At 38.0% G+C, this 21,015-nt stretch overlaps 1 protein-coding gene across 3 annotated transcripts in view; it reads right to left on the bottom strand.

Moving 5' to 3' along the window:
* The window catches only part of LOC131033219 (uncharacterized), a 223,353-nt gene that overhangs the window by 41,281 nt on the left and 161,057 nt on the right, over positions 1-21,015 (bottom strand). The window contains exon 7 of one of the 3 annotated variants that reach the window (XM_057964383.2): positions 20,639-20,783. The exons of the other annotated variants lie outside the window; for them this stretch is intronic. Within the exon in view, the coding sequence (XP_057820366.1) occupies positions 20,655-20,783 (129 nt within the window). The 3' untranslated portion in view covers positions 20,639-20,654. Of the gene's footprint in view, positions 1-20,638; positions 20,784-21,015 lie in introns of those variants that run through there. 3 annotated transcript variants of the gene reach the window in all.

Below are 21,015 nucleotides of genomic sequence, written 5' to 3'. Positions count from 1 at the left end.
AATTTCTTCTCTATTTTCTCTACACCCATAGCTGTTTCATTCTGTCCAAATAGTCTTTCCCCCATTGAATCTGCTAAGTCCACTGAATCAATTTCCTTATCTCTATTTCTCAAGACTTCTGAAAAAGACTCTTCAAAAGGCACTATAGGAATATGATATTGTTGTCGTCTTTGTTCTTTGTTGTAGTTACAGACGTCTCTATCACTCATGGACAACTCTGTTTACTCTGACTTCACAGGATGGCAGGAAGACCATCTCTGATACCATTGTAATATTTCCACTAATTTTTTTTGGTTTATGAACACAAAAAATACTACATTGCACTCGTTAAAGTTAGGAAATATAATCTCAATACTACTGAAAGTAACCCTTTCACTTTTTTATCACCAAGAGCCCAATGTGTGAAGGTGAGAGCATACGGTGATAAGGGGTTCGTTAGCTCACTGATCTGCAGGAAATTACAATGCAAGTACAATACTGGGCGGCAAGCCAGCCCCTTCCACTTTTCAGCGGTATGAAAACCAAGAACTTGACAGTAAACCAGCCAAGGTACCAAGAGCATAACCAAAAACCAAATCATTCTACCGCTTATGCAGCGGGAGGACTGTTACATAAAAACTATCACTCAACCACATATTTCAGCGGGAGGACAATATCACTCAACCACTTACTCAGTGGGAGGACAAAGCTGAATTACAAAACATGAAGGTGGCTAAGCCATCCTTTTCCATTTGTTCAATGGGAAATACCATATAATGCAACTAGAATGATTGATTAGTACTACTAAAACAATCTTACAAAGATAAAGATGCAAGAGAAGATAGAGTTAAGTACATTCTCAAGTATTCAATATCAAATTCTCACAACAAAATCACTACTCGCTGTTTTGAAATCAAGAGACAATAAAACGCAGAACCAGCCACACCCAAATCCACTAAAATGCTCGTAACTTTCTCAAAACTGAATGAAATCATGCCAAACCAAATGCAAATGAATAGTATAACATAGGCAATCAGTTCAATACCTTGAAACAACAACCTGAGAGTAGAAAAATTGATGCATGCACCCCAATGCAAATATGGAAATGGCTTTTTGGCTGAATATTTCGATTTGGAACTATAAATTGGAGTCCCCCAAATGCCACGCCAATGTAGGAGAACTGTTGTCTCTTTGATATGCTTCCAATGAGCCTTCACCCAAAACGATGCACGCAACACGCAGATAGCTACGAACAAATTATACTTCCAGCCAACACACACCAGCAACAACAAAAAGCGCAATAGCACACAACTCTTCACAAACACACCCAAATATCACCAAATAGTTTACAAATTCGAACCACAGCTAGGATTGATGTCTTGCACTCGAAACTGGGAAGAAAGATCTAGGACGTGTTCACCCTCGAAGAAGTCTAAAGTCATTCCGATAGCAGAACGATATATTTTCTCTGGATAAAGCAATGAGGAGCCAAACACCTGTATATATATAGCTTTTCAAGTCTGGAATTCAAATGAAATTGCCTCCAAATTCACTTCTTTCAAACTGCATTTCATTTCATGTGGTGGACCCAAGTATGGTATCCACTTCCCAAGTCAAAAATCGTGCCTAGGAGAGAGGACCACGATTTTGGCATGATATAACTTTGAAGTATAAAATAAAGTCTCCTTTCAATCATCAAATAATTCGCCCAGGCATGACTTAGGAAAAATATCCTATTTTGCACAATTCCCCATAACATCAATCAGTAATAAAATAATTAAATAATAAACCTTAGGATAAGGGAATAATATTTAATTAAATCGCTTATAATTCCAGTATTGATTATCAACAAAATCTGGATGAGGCTGAGCAATGAGGATCACTGAATTGTGTTGGATCAAGACCAAATCTAGGACTGCCAAAAATAGAATGCCCAAATTGCCACTTACTAAAAATAGTAAGTCATGAAATAATGCTCCGACAATCGTGATCTTCGCAACTAGAGAAAGAGCTTGGCGAGCTTAGTAACACTGCACCATCTAAATAGACAAACCCTAACTTACTAAAAATAGTAAGTTCACATTCCACCTCTGATAAGCTTGGTCAAAACTCCATAGAATATGGAAACCCTAATTCTCCTTTCCACATAGCCTACGGGTCTCCGGAATAGGCCAATGGACCACTGAATGCATCATTACAAGGAAGGGGACATTACAATCCGCTCTTCCCAAAATTGCTTGTGCACAAGCAATCGCAAGCGAGGATGTTGTAAATATTCCTCATTCTCCCATGTAGCATCCTCCACCGATAAGTCTTTCCACTTAACTAAATACTCTTTGATGGTCCTCCTCCTCAACAATCGTTCTCTGACATCAAAGATGGCCTCAATAACTAGCACCAATTCTCCCTCTTCATCCAAAGGAGGCAAATCAGAAGAGACTATCACATTGTGCCCAAGCGCCTTTTTTAGGCGTGACACATGGAAGACATTATGTACTCAACTACTCGCTGGTAGCTCCAACTCATAAGCCACAACTCCCACTCCCCTGATGACCCTGAAGGGTCCATAAAAAAACGTGGCTTGAGCTTTTCCGCTCCACTCTTCTTGAGAGTAGATTGTTTGAAGGGCTGGAGTCTCAGGTAAACCATATCATCAACCTCAATTGAGCACTCAGTATGTTGTTGATCAGCATACAACTTATGTCGATTTTATGCAATCTGGAGGTTGTCCTTCAATGCCTTCAGAATATCCTGACACTGTTGAACCATATCCCTATGTAATGTCCCCTTCTCAGTGATGTTCTTTCAGGGGTCCATTAGCCTATTCCTGAGACCCGTAGGCTAGGTGGAATGAGTAATCAAGGTCTAGCATCGATGAAACAAGGACTTACTATTTGTAGTAAGTCAGGGGATGACCATTCTGGTGCCATTGTCCAACTGAGCACTCCTTGCTTTGCCTCTGGACGCGATGATCATATTTTTCTGAGCATTAATTCTTGACTTACTATTTTTAGTAAGTGGCTAGGTGGCACATTTCTATTTTTGGCAATAGACAGGGGTCTGAATTCTGCAGCGGTCTGTGGTCGTCTAGGCTCAGTTTCATCTTGGAGGTGATAATAATCAGTACGGGAGACATTTGCAACATAATTAAATATTATTTCCTTTCCTAAGGTTGATATTTAATTAATCTATTTATTGGCTACTGGTTTATTAAATTTGGGATTAATGCCTGTTTAATCCTAAGTTTGAGCGAAATTCAGTTGTTTTATGGGATGTGAAATATTTTTAAAAGGGATATTATTTCACTTTGCATCGCTAACATGTGCCTAAGTGTTTAACGTGGGTCCTCCCCTTTCTTGGGCGTGACTTTTGACTTAGGAAGTTGGGCGCTACACTTGGGTCCACATGAAAGTGGAATGAAATTCAAATGCAAGCGTGGAATTTGGAGGGATGTCATTTGAATTTGAAGAATGAAGTTATAAATATGAGGCTTGGGTTCCCATTTGCATCATCTTGAAAATCTGTAAGGTTATGCTGCCGGATTGGCGACAGAACTTGAGGCTTCGGAGTGCGTCTCCCTAGTGCTACCCGGTTTCATACTTGAAATACAGTAGCTAGTTGTGCCTTGTATTCTTCTATCGTTTTCAGAGCTTTGCCATAGACATCTTGGTGTTGCAACGATTCTGGACTTGCTAGTTTTGCCTGTGGCTGAAACACATTTTTGCTCACATCTCTCTGCTGGAGCGTCTGACAATTATGGGTATTATTCCTATCTTCCTTCCCAGCACTGGCAAATAAGTTTGTAAGTTTTTAGCACGTTTGTTTGAGTATTGATTTAATTATGAAAAATCGAAATTCCTAGTCTAGGCATGGGTTTTTTTGGTTGCATTGGGATGCATGCAAAATAAAAAAAGGGTTGTTTGGGGTGTGGCTGTGATTGGTTGTCATTGTATTGGATGTACAGTGGGATTGGGCTTGATTTGAATCAATTCGGGTAAAAATTAAGTGAGTTATGAGTATTTTCATGTTTTCATGGGCTGCTGAAACTGTACTTTCAGCCTGCAGAGCAATGTAACAGAAAATTACAGTATTGTGTAGAAATCTGCAGTTAATCTTCTCATCTCATCTCCATATTGTAAGGTTGTTTTAGTAGTACTCAGCATCCCATTCTATCTGCTTTTATTTGTAATTCCCACTGCATAAGTGGAAGAGGCTGGCTTGCCGCCTTCTCAGTTTTGTAATTCAGTTTTCTTTGATAAATAGTCCTCCCACTGAAATATGCGGTAGAGTGATGGTTTAATGTAATGTCCTACCGCTGAATAAGTGGTCGAGTGATAAGTTCAATGTTTTTGGTCCTCCCGCTGAAATATGTGGTAGAGTGATTGTTAATGTAATGTCCTCCCGCTGAAATACACGGTAGAGTGATTGAACTTCTATTTCTTGTAATCTTTCTCTTGGTCGGTTCACCGCCAAGAAGTTTAGTTTCTATCCTACTGGATAAGCAGAAGGGGATGGCTTGCCGCCCATGCAATTGTAATTTTCAGTTTGTTTATTGATGTTGACGATCCCCGGGACACCGTATGCTCTCACCCTCCCAGTCTGGGCTCTCGGTGAACAAAAGGTGGAAGGGTTCCCTTTCAATTGTTTTGCTTATTACTCTAACCTTAACGGGTCAATTGTTGTGGATGAATTGCTATTGGCCTGAAAAAAAAAAAAAAAAAAAATTAGTGGGATATTACACCCTAGTCTGAGGTGCTCTGCTATCTCCAAACACCAAATCAACAAAACTAGGGGCCTCATAACCGTATAGTGCCATGAAAGGTGACATCCTGATGGACATGTGATAAGTGGAATTATAGCAGTATTCACCAAGATGTAGCCATCTCACCCATGTCTTCTGCTACTTTGGAACGTAGTTCCTCTAGTAACCTTCCAACCACTTATTTACTATCTCTGTTTGTCCATCTGTTTGGGGATGGTAACTCGTGCTTAGGGTGAGCACAGTACCACACAATCTAAAAATATCTTGCCAAAAGGAGTTTAGGAGCTTGTTGTCCCTATCACTCATAATATTTTTAGGCATCCCATGTAGCCTAAACACCTCACGGAAGAACAAATTAGCAACATGAGCTGGTGATGGCAAAAAAAAGAGAAAATTTTGTTAATCTATCCACCACCAAATAGATACAATCCTTCCCACTAGCCTTCGGCAACCCAGTGATGAAATCCATAGAGACACTTTCCCATTTTTTACTGGGAATTGGCAATGGTTGCAATAAACCAGTGGGTGTTGTGTGTTCATCTTTGTTCTTTTGACAAGTATGGCTTTCCCTAATGTACTAAAAGACATCTATCTTCAACCCTTTCCAAGAGAATCTCTCTCGGATCTGCTTGTAAATCTTTAAAAAACCTTGGTGACCAGCAAGAGGAATGTCATGAAAAGTCTGCAATACCTTCTCTTTCAACTTAGATTCAGGTAGAAGAAAGATCCTTCCCTTATACAAAATCAATCCATCAACCAAACTATACTTTTCACCATGAAAAGTGCCTTCAACAATGCTGGTTGCAAGTTGTTTTTTGGCATAATCAGCAAGCAATAAGTCCCTCCAATCAGCAGTGAGCTCACAAATAGAGCTTAGATGGGGTCTCCATGAAAGTGCATCTGCCACTATGTTGTTCTTCCCTTTGACATACTCAATGTCGAAGTCATAAGCCTGAAGCTTACTAACCCACTTCTATTGTCTTTCATTCAAATCTTTCTATTGGATGAAATGCTTAAGACTGTTATGATCAGTCTTAACAACGAACCTACTTCCCACCAGATACTGCCTGAATTTCGCAAGGGCATGCATTATGGCAAGCATCTCCTTGTCATAAATTGAATATAGCCTTTCAAGTCTTCTCAACTTTCTACTTTCAAAGACAATAGGATGCTTGTCTTGCATGATAACTGCACCAACACCTTCTCCTAATGCATCACATTGCAGTTCAAAAGGCTTGGTGAAATCTGGTAAGGCCAAAACTGAGCATGAGCTCATGATCTCCTTAAACTGATCAAACAATGTTTGTGCCTTTGCAGACCACTCAAAGGCTCCTTTCTTAGTGAGATCTGTGAGGGGGGCAGCCAACTGAGAATAACCCTTCACAAACCTTCTGGAAAAACCACATAGACCCAAGAATCCTTTCAAATGATTTATCTTCTCAAGTGGTGGCCAATCAAAGATAGCTATAATCTTTTCTGGATCCACCTTAACACCCTCTGCATTCATGATGTGCCCCAAGTAGAGAAACTCCTTCATTCCAAACTCACACTTAGATTCTTTGGCAAACAATGATTCAGACTCTAGAATGCTAAGAATTTCATCTGAGTGTTGTAAGTGTTCCTTCTAAGACTTGCTAAAGATGAGGATGTCATCAAAGAATATGAGCACAAACTTCCTCAATTGCTTCTGAAAGATCCTGTTCATGCAGAACTGGAATGTGGTTGGAGCATTAGTCAAACCAAAAGGCATGACTAGAAATTCAAAATGCCCAAAGTGGCATCTGAAAGCAGTTTTCTCAACATCAAAAGCCCTCATTCTGATTTGATGGTAGCCCAATTTGAAATGTATCTTGGAGAAGTACACAACACCATGCAGCTCATCAATGAGCTCATCAATCCTCGGAATTGGGTACCGATTCTTGATGGTTTTCTAATTTAGGGCTCGGTAATCCACGCACATACGCATGGTCCCATCCTTCTTTTTCACAAATACAACAGCCAAAGAAAAAGGGCTCTTGCTTGGCCTAATGTAACCTATGTCTAGAATCTCCTTAATGGCTTTATCAATCTCATCCTTCTGCTTCTTTGGGTAACAGTAAGGAGTAGTCATGATAGGCTTAGTACCTTCTTCCAACTCAATGATGTGTTCAGTACCACGCTCAAGCGGCCTACCTGGGGCTGGAGTCTCAAACACCTTTCTCCTCTTTGAAATCAAAGCCTGAATGTCTTCAGGATAGCTTCTCTTTTCTTCAAATGAGTTGGATGGCATGGCCATACACTCAAAAGGTCTTCTAAGTGGCGGATTTCCAAAAACCTTGCTCGTCTATGATTAGAGCTTGAATATCAATAGTGTAGCTGCCATTGTCTTCTAATGGGTTTGATGGTATTATCAAACATTCTGCTGCCCACTCGACTTGGTTATGACAGATCAACCTCTCCATCCTCTCCAAGGATACAATCCACATGCCTCCATTAGACATCCCTCGCAAAACCACCTCCTTTCCTTCAGTCATGAACTTTAACTTTATGGTTTGCAAGTTAAGAGTGATCTCTCCAAGAGATCGCAGCCACTGAATGCCAAGGACCACATCATCACTCCCTCTGATATTGACAATATAGAAGTCATCCTTGACTTCATAATTACCAAGCTTCATTGACATGTTTGACACCATCCGTTTACAACAAATGGTTGGTCCATCAGCCACCATGACCTTGAAGTCTTCAACATCATTAATGATAAGTCCTCTCTTAGCGACAATCCTAGCATAGATGAAGTTGTGAATTGCTCTGGTATCAATTAGAGCAACAAGCCGATGCTCTCCCAATACTCCTCGAACTCTGAATGATTCATTCTTGTGGAAGCTAGAGAGTTGGGCAACTATACCCTTATCATTTTGATCATTGCACGCCCTTCTTGAGCCTCTTCATACTCACTTCCATCTGAATCAAGTAGTTGTTCTGAATTTTCAGAATATGATCCATTTGTTGAATATGCTTCCATTTGTCGAGCATTACCCTTTCCATGGCATGTATGACCTGGAACCCAAGGTTCCTTGCATGAATAACACAAATTCTTCCTCCGAAGTTCTTGACGGAGCTCATCATCCATTCGGGGAGGGAACTTTTGAGGCTGATTAGAAAAAAAAAAATTGTCTTTACGGAGTGGGAAAGGCTTCGATTGAAATCTTGACTTACGGGCAACAAACTCCATGCTTCGAGCCTTCTTGATTGCATCAGCCAAGGTGGGCGGGTCAAAGGATTTTACCCAACCTTTCAATGGTTCTTCGAGTCCTTCAGTGAATAGGACCACCAATCTTTTCTCCGAGATACTACTAGCCATAATTGAAAGACTTCGAAATTCAGTTATGAAGCTGTCTCTCTAAACTTCACCTCTGGATCCTTGGTATCAAATCTTTCTATCAACTTGTTGGTGAATTCAGCATAGGTATGGATCAAGTTATGACCAAGGGTGATCAACCCATCGTACCACCATTCGTGAGCAGCTCCATCTAAGTGCAAGGTGGGGAACTTCATGGCCTCTTCTTCAGGCATAGATCTCAAGGACAAGTAATTGTCCATCTTCTGCACCCAAGCTCTAGTTGTGCTCATACTACTTCCATCGAAGTGTGCTAGAGTAACCTTCCCAAGAGCTTGTTGATAATCTCTTGGAGTGGAGTAACGATTATCATATCTTACTTCCCTTCTATTGTTTTGATTCATGTATTGGTCAAGAGACATAACATTTCGAATCTCTTGGAGAAATGTTGCATACTCCACAAAACTGGCCCGAATCTACTCAGCTACAAGGACTTCAACTTCAAGAGGCGGTGTTTCCCTTGGAAGGAAAACGGGTTGCAATGGCCTAGTCACCGATCCAAGCATTCCATTACTATTGCTGCCATTGTTGCTGCCATTTCCATTACCACCGGAGTTGTTGGAATGGTTGGCATTATTACCACTCGTATTCTGATTTGGATCTTGATTATACCCTCCTCCAGCACTCTGCCTAAAGGTGGCTATCATCTGCCACATCATGTCCATCATAGTGTCAAATTTCTTCTCTATTTTCTCTACACCCATAGCTGTTTCATTCTGTCCAAATAGTCTTTCCCCCATTGAATCTGCTAAGTCCACTGAAACAATTTCCTTATCTCTATTTCTCAAGACTTCTGAAAAAGACTCTTCAAAAGTCACTATAGGAATATGATACTGTTGTCGTCTTTGTTCTCTATTGTAGTAACGGACGTCTCTATCACTCATGGACAACTCTGTTTACTCTGACTTCACAGGATGGCAGGAAGACCATCTCTGATACCATTGTAATATTCCCACTAATTTTTTTCGGTTTATGAACAGAACAAATACTACATTGCACTCGTTAAAGTTAGGAAATATAATCTCAATACTGCTGAAAGTAACCCTTTCACTTTTTTATCACCAAGAGCCCAATGTGTGAAGGTGAGAGCATATGGTTATAAGGGGTTCGTTAGCTCACTGATCTGCAGGAAATTACAATGCAAGTACAATACTGGGCGGGAAGCCAACCCCTTCCACTTTTCAGCAGGATGAAGACCAAGAACTTGGCAGTAAACCAACCAAGGTAACAAGAGCATTACCAGAACCAAATCACTCTACCGCTTATGCAGCGAGAGGACTGTTACATAAAAACTATCACTCAACCGCATATTTCAGCGGGAGGACAATATCACTCAACCACTTACTCAGTGGGAGGACAAAGCTGAATTACAAAACATGAAGGCGGCTAAGCCATCCTTTTCCACTTGTTCGATTGGAAATACCATATAATGCAACTAGAATGATTGATTAGTACTACTGAAACAATCTTACAAAGATAGAGATGCGAGAGAAGATAGAGTTAAGTACATTCTCAAGTATTCAATATCAAATTCTCACAACAAAATCACTACTCGTCGTTCTGAAATCAGAGACAATAAAACACAAAACCAGTCACACCCAAATCCACTAAAATGCTCATAACTTTCTCAAAACTGAATGAAATCATGCCAAACCAAATGCAAATGAATAATATAACATAGGCAATCAGTTCAATACCTTGAAACAACAACCTGAGAGCAGAAAAAGTGATCCACGCAACCCAATGCAAATATGGAAATGGCTTTTTGGCTGATTATTTCGATTTGCAACCATAAATTGGAGTCCCCCAAATGCCACGCCAATGTAGGAGCACTATTGTCTCTCCGATATGCTTCCAATGAGCCTTCACCCAGAACGATGCACCCAACACGCGGATACCTACGAACAAATTACACTTCCAGCAACACCAAAAAACGCAGCAGCACACAACTCTTCACAAACACACCCAAATATCACCTAATAGTTCACAATTTCGAACCACAGCTAGGAGTGATGTCTCACACTCGAAACAGGAAAGAATGATCTAGGACGTGTTCACCCTCGAAGAAGTCTGGACTCATTCTGACAACATAACGATATATTTTCTCTGGATAAAGCAATGAGGAGCCAAACACCTGTATATATAGCTTTTCAACTCTGGAATTCAAATGAAATTGCCTCCAAATTCACTTCTTTCAAACTGCATTTCATTTCATGTGGTGGACCCAAGTATGGCGTCCACTTCCCAAGTCTAAAATCACCCCTAGGAGAGAGGACCATGATTTTGGCATAATATAACTTTGAAGTATAACATAAAGTCTCCTTTCAACCATCAAATAATTCGCCCAGGCATGACTTGGGAAAAATATCATATTTTGCACAATTCCCCATAATATCAATCAGTAATAAAATAATTAAATAATAAACCTTAGGATAAGGGCATAATATTTAATTAAATCGCTCATAATTCCAGTACTGATTATCAACAAAATCCGGATGAGGCTAAGCAACGACGATCACTGAACTGTGTTGGATCAGGACCAAATCTAGGACTGCCAAAAATAGAATGCCCAAATTGCCACTTACTAAAAATAGTATGTCATGAAATAATGCTCCAACAATCGTGATCTTCGCAACTAGAGAAAGAGCTTGGTGAGCTTAGTAACACTGCACCATCTAGACAGCCAAACATTCCACCCCTGATAAGCTTGGTCAGATCTTCATAGAATATGGAAACCCTAATTCTCCTTTCCACATAGCCTACTGGTCTCCGGAGTAGGCCAATGGACCACTGAAAGCGTCATTACAAGGAAGTGGACATTACAGACTAGTCTCACCCCAAGTACTAGCTATCATCCCCAAACCGATGGACAAACTGAAATCGTCAACAAATGGATTGAAGGATATCTAAGAAACTATGTCACTGGGCAGCAGAATGCTTGGACCAAATGGTTACATTTAGGGGAATACTGCTATAATACCACACATCATATGTCAGTCCAAATGATCCCATTCAAAGCACTTTATGGTTATGAACCCACCTCTTTTGGATCACTAAATACTCTAGAAAGTCAAGTGCCACGAGCAACGGATTTTATTCAGGAAAGCATCGACATCTGAAGGACTCTAAAAGATCACATACATCAAGCCCAAAATCAGCAAAAGATATACGCTACTCGTAATCGCACTAAAAGATGATTTGAGGTAGGAGACTTAGTCTTCCTACAGTTGCAACCTTACAAGCAATCTTCGTTGAAATATAGTGGGGCAAAGACGCTGAAGCACGGTTCTACGGACCCTACCCAATCTCAAGGAAGGTAGGGGAGGTAGCATAAGAACTAGAGCGTCCCCCGGACAGCCGCATCCACAATGAATTCCATGTGTCTTGGTTAAAAAAAGCATTAGGACAGCAGATATCCCCATGCAAGGAGTTACCTTCGCTAGATGATGAGGGAAACTTGACACTGAAACCAGAAGCCCTTTTAGATGTAAGAGAAAGGAGAATAAAGATATGAGCATTGTAGAATACCTAATCTAATGAAAAGGGTTGTAGGAGGAGGATGCAACTTGCGAGGGTGAAAAGATCTTCAACCACCCAAACCTCCACATCGCTTGAGAACAAGCAATGTATGTTAAAGTTTGGATCAGATTAGATATGTGAGAAGTTTTAATTTATTTCTAATACTTGGTTCACAACTAAACTATATGAAAATGAACTCTATGTGCAGGTTGTTGCTTATATGAAGAGAACACAACTTAATTCATAAAGTATTTGCAGGTCTACAAATGAAGGAGATCGATGTCTAATGGCTTGCACTTTCGAATTTTGTACTTGCCTATTAGAATCGAACTCCATCATAATATATATCTCACGGTATAGGCATGTCAATGAATAGACATGCCTCTACGTACATGGAGACATGTCGATGAATAGACATGCCTCCACGTACGTGGAGACATGTCTCTTCATTGAGATGCCTCTCAATCATACTGATACAATTAGCTGATTTGCAAGACAACGATTCTCATAATCGTTTGTTATCGTTTAACAACAGTTAATGATTCTCATAATCGTTGCTTATTATTGTTATCTGCAGGTAACGATTCACATAATCGTTTTGGTAAGGAGATTTACTATAGTCGATATACACAACGATGAGTGATATCGAATTATTTAATGTGAAGAATCGATCCATATTGATCATTCCATTTGATCAATATAATGGATACTTATGATCATATAGATACGGTGCTCATATTCAATTTGGTATAAACAATGTGATCGATATACTTATCGATTTAACATGAATTTAATCTCAATAATTTATCAACGGCATGATTAATGATTTGATATTTCAATCATAAATTATGTATATATAAATATTCATATATATAATAATAATAAGAACACTTATTATTATTGCATATATTGTATATGTATTCATATCAACAAATCATTAATCATACTGATGATATAATCAGCATTTCTTAGACATATGGTTTATGAGATTACTTCGACCGAAGCTATAAATCATCACCACTCCCTCTTAGCTAGGGAGGAGGATCACAAGGTACTCGTAGAAGAGCAATGGTCTACAAATATCAACACTTATGATACTCACCAAAACTCATCATATCCATTATAGTATGTGCACTAGCATCAACCATATGATGCCTACCATAGGGATATAGAAGATTGTGTTATACCCACAAATATTAAACACTTAATATCCACCATGACATATCTCAACAATCCAACCTATTGATATCAACCTTATGATATATAGTTGAAATTGTTTTAAGAGATATGAACTATCATGACATGTTCACATATATCAACCATATGATATCTATCATGATAGACTATAAAGTTATTGTAAAGTCGTCACCTTTTAATAACTACTAGAAAAACAAGTGTTCATCATTCAGAAGTCGTCACTTCTTAATGATACACACAGGTACCCATAAAGTCATGTAATGACAACAGGATTTTATATTAAACATCTTTAGAATATATAGTACAATAATAATGTTCAGACTCAAACTCAGAATTTACATTTCAATCATACCAAGCTTACCTCTGAAGTGTTCTACCTTTGTTTTGGCAAGAGGCTTGGTGAGAATGTATGTTGTTTGATCTTCAGTACTAATATACCTCAACTGAATTACCTTTTTTCTCCACCATGTCTCTAACATAGTGATAAGGTATTTCAATATGTTTAGATCTGTCATGAAATACTGGATTTACTGAAAGCTTTATATTGCTCTGGTTGTCACAGTGGATGATGGTAGGATCTAAGGATTGTCCAAACAATCCTACAAGGAGTTTTCTCAACCATACTGCTTCTCATGCTCCCATAGATGCCACAATGTACTATGCTTATGTGGAACTCTGAGCGACTAAAGATTGCTTTCTACTAAACTAGGATATCATAGCTAATCCTAAACTGAAGCAACACCCTGATGTGCTTTTACGATCCACTACACTTCTAGCCCAATCTAAGTCTGTATATCCATACAAGTTTAGATCTACATCTTTATACTTTAAGCCATATCCAATTGTTCCACGAAGATATCTTAAGATGTGTTTTGCTGCAACTATATGTAACTGCTTCGGTTCACACATGAACTGACTGAGTGCATTCACAACATAACACATATCTGGTCTAGTATTCACCAAATACATCAATGATCCAATCATCTATCGGTAGACGGTGGAATCTGTTGATTCAGAACTTGTAGTTGCCTCTCTTAACTTATGTAAGTTTGTCAACATGGGAGTCGACATAGGCTTACAATCCATCAGTCCAACCCTTTTTAGAATGTCAATAGTGTATTTCCCTTGATTTAGGATAATCCAATCAGTCTGCTACCATACTTCTAAGCCGAGAAAATAGTGTAGAAGCCCCAAGTCCTTCATGTCAAATTCAGATGCAAGGTCTTGTTTACATTTGATGATGAGATGCTCTTCACCTATGATTAACAAGTCATCAACATAAAAGATAGGGATTAACATATCTCCATTTATTACTTTGAAGTAAAGATTCGGATCTGCATCATCTTTGAGAAGCCAAGTCCTGATAGATAGTGATCTATCATTTCATACCAAGCCCGAGGAGCCTGTTTGAGCCCATATAAGGCTTTCTTCAATTTGCAGACATGAGAATGTTGTCCATGTACTGCAAATCCTTTAGGTTGTTCCAAGTAGACTTCCTCCTCTATTACACCATTTAGGAATGCAGTTTTTACATCCATTTGATGGATTTTCCATCCCTTTGATGAAGCAATAGCAATCACAGCTCTGACAGAAGTGTATCGAGCAACAGGAGCAAATGTCTCTTCGTAATCAGTTCCCTCTTTCTGGGAGAAACCTTTGGCGACAAACCTTGCTTTGTATTTTTCAATGATTCCATCTGCAACATGTTTGATTTTGAAAAGCCACTTAGAAGACACTATTGATTTGTCCTTAGGCCTAGGCACAATGTCCCAGACATCATTCTTGAGGATGGACTTATACTCTTCTGTCATGGCTTCTTTCCAAGCTTGATGTTGGAATGCTTCCTCAATGGTAGAAGTTTCATAATTTATAATTTCACTCATTAGTGCAATATAGCTGGAGAATCTGTTAGGTCTTTTACCCTCCCTAAAAGTTCCTTTTGGAGCTGCATAATTTTCAGCCTCCTCAATCATCTTCCTGGCCTATACTGGTCTTTTCTTAATGACATTAGTGTCTCTAGGTTCATCCATATAGTCCATAGGTTCAATATGATTGTTGTTTTCAATTGATTCGAGAGTCTCACTCTGAATCTCAGAGGAGTGATCTTTTTCACTGTATTGAGGAGATTCATCATCCGTTTCATTAACATCCTTAGATCTTTTGAATGCAACATCCTCTTCAAATATTACATCCTTGCTTAGTTTAATTTGTTTTTGACCTGGAATATAGACCCTATATGCTTTAGAAGTTTCACTATACCCAACAAAGATTCCCTTTTTCCCAAAGGGTTCTAATTTAGATCTTTTCTCCTTAGGGATGTGAATGTAAACAAGACAACCAAAAATTCTTAAGTGACCTATGTCGGCTTTGATTACTGTGAATGCTTCTTCAGGAGTTTTGTTATCAAGAAAGGAATGTGAACATCTGTTTTGGATATACACAACAGCACTAGAGGCTTCAGCCCAGAATGAGGTATGAAGGTTTTGGTCATGCATCATGGCTTTGGATGCTTGTACTATAGTTTTGTTTTTCCTTTCTGCTACCCCATTTTGTTGAGGGTTATAAGGAAAAGTGAACTCCCTCTTAATCCCAACATTACAAAAAGTTTTTAGTTTTCGGAGATGTATTCCCCCCCATTATCTGATCTAAGGGTCTTTATACTTTTACTTGATATATTTTCTACTAAAGCCTTGAATTCCTTAAACCTTTTAAGGACTTCATCAGACTCTTTACACTTTAGAAAATATATCCATGTCTTCCTAGAATAATCATCTACAAAAATAACATAATACAAAAATCCTCCTAAGGAGGGTACTCACATAGGTCCACATAAATCAAAATGAGCAATTTCTAATTCATTTTTGGATTTACTTTCACTATTATGAAATGTGCCCTTAGTATTCTTCCCTAAGGCACACCCTTTGCAGATTCCTTCAGGTTCTTGAGTCAGCTTAGGTATCCCTATCACCATTTTCTCTATAGAGGGTAAAGCATGAAAATGAAGATGCCATAATTCACAAGTGTTAGAAGATTCATGAATAAGTGCTTGAGAAGGAGAGGTGCAAAGTTTGTACAGGAACCCATGGTATGTGCCTACTTGATATTTGAGTTCTTAGGCCAGGCTAAGACTTTTCCATCCATGAAGGTGATTCTATATCCTTTGTCTTCAAGAGCTGATATGGAAATCAGGTTGCACTTGATACCTGGCACAAATAGTACACCTGTTAATTGAAGGGAGATGCTTGATTTTAGTTGAATGGTACAGGTCCAATCCCATTCACTGGGTAGTTTGAATCATCCCCAATTGTGACTTCCTCATCAGACTTTTTCTATCATAGTGTCTAAGTGCTCTTTGAATCTTGTTATATGCCGAGATGCCCCACTGCCTATTACCCAGTTGTTAAGGCTAGTTGATACTTGACTGGATAGGGCTGAGTAGAATACAAGTCTTTCAGAGTCTGTGTTGACCTCACTGACTTCGGCAATCGAGGCTTGAGGCTTAGGTCTGTCATGACACTTTACAACAATGTGACCATATTTATCACATCTAAAGCATTGTACTTTAGATAGGTCCCTCTTCCTTTTGAATGATTGCTTCCTAGTTGAGTCCTTGCCACTCCTCTTCTTGGAGTTTTCCTCTTTCCTCTTTTGTGAGACTGAGAGTTTAGGGCTTGCATCTCTTCATTATGGGAGTTAATTACAATCCCTCTAGTGATCAATCTGGATTCTTCTTGTATACAATCAATCTTCAACCGATCAAATTTAGGGAGTTTGGATCGAGCACTAATTCCTTGAATAAACGATTCCCAAGAAGTAGGAAGTCAAATGAGTGCCAGCATAGTCAACTCCTTGCTATCAAATGTGTGACCAATTGTAGATAGTTGGTTTCTCAGCTCCGTTATCCTCATGAAATATGAAGTGATAGTTTCACTTTGGTTCATCTTGATGTGGTGGAGTTGCTATTTTAGAGCAAGAACCCTGCTAGTGTTATTTATCTCAAACATTTTCTCTAGTGTTAAGAAACATTAGATAAACAGTATCTAATTTTGAGATAATAGGGACAACATGATCTTTTACTCCATCCACCAATAGTTTCATAGCTTTATTATTATTTCTTGTCCATAGGAGTTTTTCGTGTTCTTCATCAGGCATAGGTAAGGCCTTTTCCACAAGAGTGTTCAATTAATGTTCCTTTAATGCAAGCATCATTCTAAACTTCCATGATACAAAATTTGCAGCTCCTTCAAGTCGGTCCTGAGGTCTAACTCCATCCACCATTTTGTCGAATATAGAAATCTAGAACCTTTAATGGAGATTGGTTGTTTCCCTTTTACAAATCTGATCGAATCTTTTCTTCAAACTAGATCTGATACCATGTTAAAGTTTGGATCAGATTAGATATGTGAGTAGTTTTAATTTATTTCTAATACTTGGTTCACAACTAAACTATATGACAATGAACTCTATGTGCAGGTTGTTGCTTATATGAAGAGAACACAACTTAATTCATAAAGTATTTGCAGGTCTGCAAATGAAGGAGATCGATGTCTAATGGCTTGCACTTTCGATTTTTGTACTTGCCTATTAGAATCGATCTCCATCATAATATATATCTCATGGTATAGGCATGTCAATGAATAGACATGCCTCTACATACGTGGAGACATGTCGATGAATAGACATGCCTCCACGTATGTGGAGACATGTCTCTTCATTGAGATGCCTCTCAATCATACCGATACAATTAACCGATTTGCAAGACAAGGATTCTCATAATCGTTTGTTATCGTTTAATAACAATTAACGATTCTCATAATCGTTAGTTATTATTGTTATTCGCCGGTAACGATTCACATAATCGTTTTGGTAAGGAGATTTACTATAGTTGATATACACAACGATGAATGATATTGAATTATTTAATGCGAAGAATCGATCTATATTGATCATTCCATTTGATCAATATAATCGATACTTATGATCATCTAGATACGATGCTCATATTCAATTTGGTATAAACAATGTGATCGATATTACTTATCGATTTAACATGAATTTAATCTCAATAATTTATCAATAGCATGATTAATGATTTAATATTTCAATCATAAATTATGTATATATAAATATTCATATATAATAATATATAATAACACTTATTATTATTACATATATTAATATGTATATATTCATATCAACAAATCATTAATCATACTAATGATATAATCAACATTATTTATACATATGATTTATGAGATTACTCTGACCGAAGCTATAAATCATCAACAATGTAAGGGGGGAGGATTGTCATATCCCCGTATAGATGACAAAATCATAGAATAAGTGTATGAGATTCGTACATATATGTATATTTTCCAAATATCCAAATTAATAAAATTATATTAACTGATTAAAATATGTTTATACCTTAACTAATATCATTAAGGAAAGGATGCGATCATCTCCAAGTCATCTCTGGGAAAGACGCCATGCTTCCAAGGGGGGGGGGTCGCGTGGTTTTAGAAGGTATAAACCACGCACACCAAGCGAAGCACAAGGGAAGGAGGTGACAAGGGGAAAATAGCAAGGAGAATCCGCAAATAGGTAACTATGTTACTCCGCCATAATAGTAATTTAGTTTCATTGCAATGCTTAAACCACCCATGGGATAGCCTGTGAATGTATCAGGCTAGCACGATGTGGAGGGAGAGTCGTTGGTTCTTCCCAGCGATGAAGAACCAGTGCCTAGTCTTATAGAGCACCCCCTCCCCATTGTCGGCAGTCTGGTGCATTCCCAGGCCAGTCCGTCTAGGTATCGCAGAGCATCCATGTGTTATCGTTCATTAAATGTGTTTAAATATGCAAATTCAATTCAATCTGGTTTTTTGTAACTCATCTCTACATCAATGGGAATAAACATAATCATAGTAATTGAATAGAATAATTGCTAATCAATCACAAATTTGGATCAATAAATGAGCATTCTTGCCACATAAATTAATCAAACCTATAACATGCGATAGATATCTTCCCTGTCAAATAATACAACCCACAATGTCGGGTTCAGGTATAAGTCGTAAAGAGGTACTCTAAGAATCGACAGAAAAGATAAAAAAATAATTCACAAGCAATACTTACAAATTAAGGAAAGAATGATAACAGTCATGTATTCTGAAATTAAACCAGATGTCATTGACCAACTATCCAATTAACAGGATGAATAAATAATGACCAAGTAACACATTTTCTGGAATCATTAATTTGTGTCCCTGTAGACATTTGTTATCTTCCTACTGTTTTCTGTTTGTCAGCACATTTGGAATATGGGGTCCCAGCCGGAGGTGCGCTGGTCCCATCCTCAGGTAACCCTATGAGCCCTAAGAGATGGGATGGGTTTGGATGGGTAGCCAGCCATCCTGGAGCGTCCCCAACGTCCTGAATGGGCCTGTTTTCATGTAATAGTTATGTAACTACTTTACTGTTATTGCTGATATATCTATATTGCAATGTCTATAATGTTGCAGGGCAGTTGCCCAAATCAAACCTTTGGAGTCACGAATCTGACCTTAATCTCAGAAAGGCAAGGCAGGTACAGCCTGAGAAGGCAGCAGGGCAGGTACAGCAAGGTTCATTACAATATATCAGAAACAGCTACCAGCAGTTGGAAGGTGACTTACTGCATGATTCATATTGTTATATCAGGAATAGCAGAAGTGTAGATCAGAGTTGATCAAGAGATCGTAGTTGCATAATCCACACAATCCATATCAGAGATAGCAACGATTTCTCTACCTTATTGCAGATCAGATTATCCAAGATATTCATTGCATCCCATCATTCTTGAATAGCATATAGTGATTATGATTAGCAAAGTTATTCACTGACAAGTAATATATCATATAGTGATCAAGATTGCCATAGTATAAGTGGTATCGATTGGATAATCGTTTATAATTATATTCAGTGGTATCAATTATTATCAATCTAAGTATTATAAAGGATTTATTAGAGTCTTTTTGGAGAGAGGTCTCTTGCAATTGATATATTAGTTAATAATTCCCTTATTTCCTGAGAATATACATAAGGGGACATCACAATATATATCAGCATATTCAGAATCTCAGATATCTCTAATATCTTAGTGTTTATTGCAAATACTTTCCACTATATATATATATATATATATATATATATATATATTAGATTCGATATTCTGATAAGACATTGAAATCACCATTTTCGTACAATGACTGTTGAACAATCTAACTATCAAGATAATTGACATTACATTTGCCACTCTCCCAATTCATTTTGAACATAAGTTTAATAGAGAGAAGACTTGCAATTGAAATATAAGATATTAGTCCCAAATCCTAAAGAATCATATAAGGGGACATTACACCAACATTCTATAGTGTACTTTTAACTTATGTAAATTAATATTAAGCTACTGATCTATTATTGATCATTATCATACAAAGTTGGAGATTAAAGCAAAAATTAGTTGAACCATCTGCCATGAGTTGCTAGCCTTCTGGTAGAGCTGAGGTCAACAAATATTAAATGAGTATGTGGTTAATTGATATACATGACATATGCATATCAATTTATTTCACATACAAGTAGGTTTATTATCCCAAAATAATAGACCAATATATTTAAAATATCATCAGTTCTATGGCCAAGACACTCATTTGGCTTATGATAAGGACAACCAGCCTCTTCGGAAGGATCTCTGAAAAGAATGCCAAACCATATTTTATGTGCAGTATTCTTGAAAGTTATATTATATTGATCAACATGACTTTAGATATTAAATATTTATCTTCCATTATGATCCTCATTTTCAAGTTGCCCACAAATATAACCATTAGTTTTTCTATCTTGATTGTGCCATGCATTATATACAGTTGCTGTCTCTGTTATGAAAATATTCTCCTGTTTGGGTGACTGTAGAGTGCAATTAATACAATAATTAAGATCAACTTCTTTGAGCATGGCCTCCCAAAATCAGATATTTTGAACTAAATTCCAACAATAGTTTGAGAAATGTCTCTTCTAAAGAGTATTACTATGTTAATCAACTCCATTGTGAACATTTGCCAAGAATGAATCCATGTGATTGCACTTTGTGAATCTTTAAAGCCTCATTTCTAAATGCTTGAGATGAATGGAAAGGAAT

This window comes from Cryptomeria japonica, chromosome 8, assembly GCF_030272615.1.
Source record: "Cryptomeria japonica chromosome 8, Sugi_1.0, whole genome shotgun sequence".
NCBI classification, from domain to species: domain Eukaryota; kingdom Viridiplantae; phylum Streptophyta; class Pinopsida; order Cupressales; family Cupressaceae; genus Cryptomeria; species Cryptomeria japonica.
This window is presented reverse-complemented; position numbering and strand designations above follow the sequence as displayed.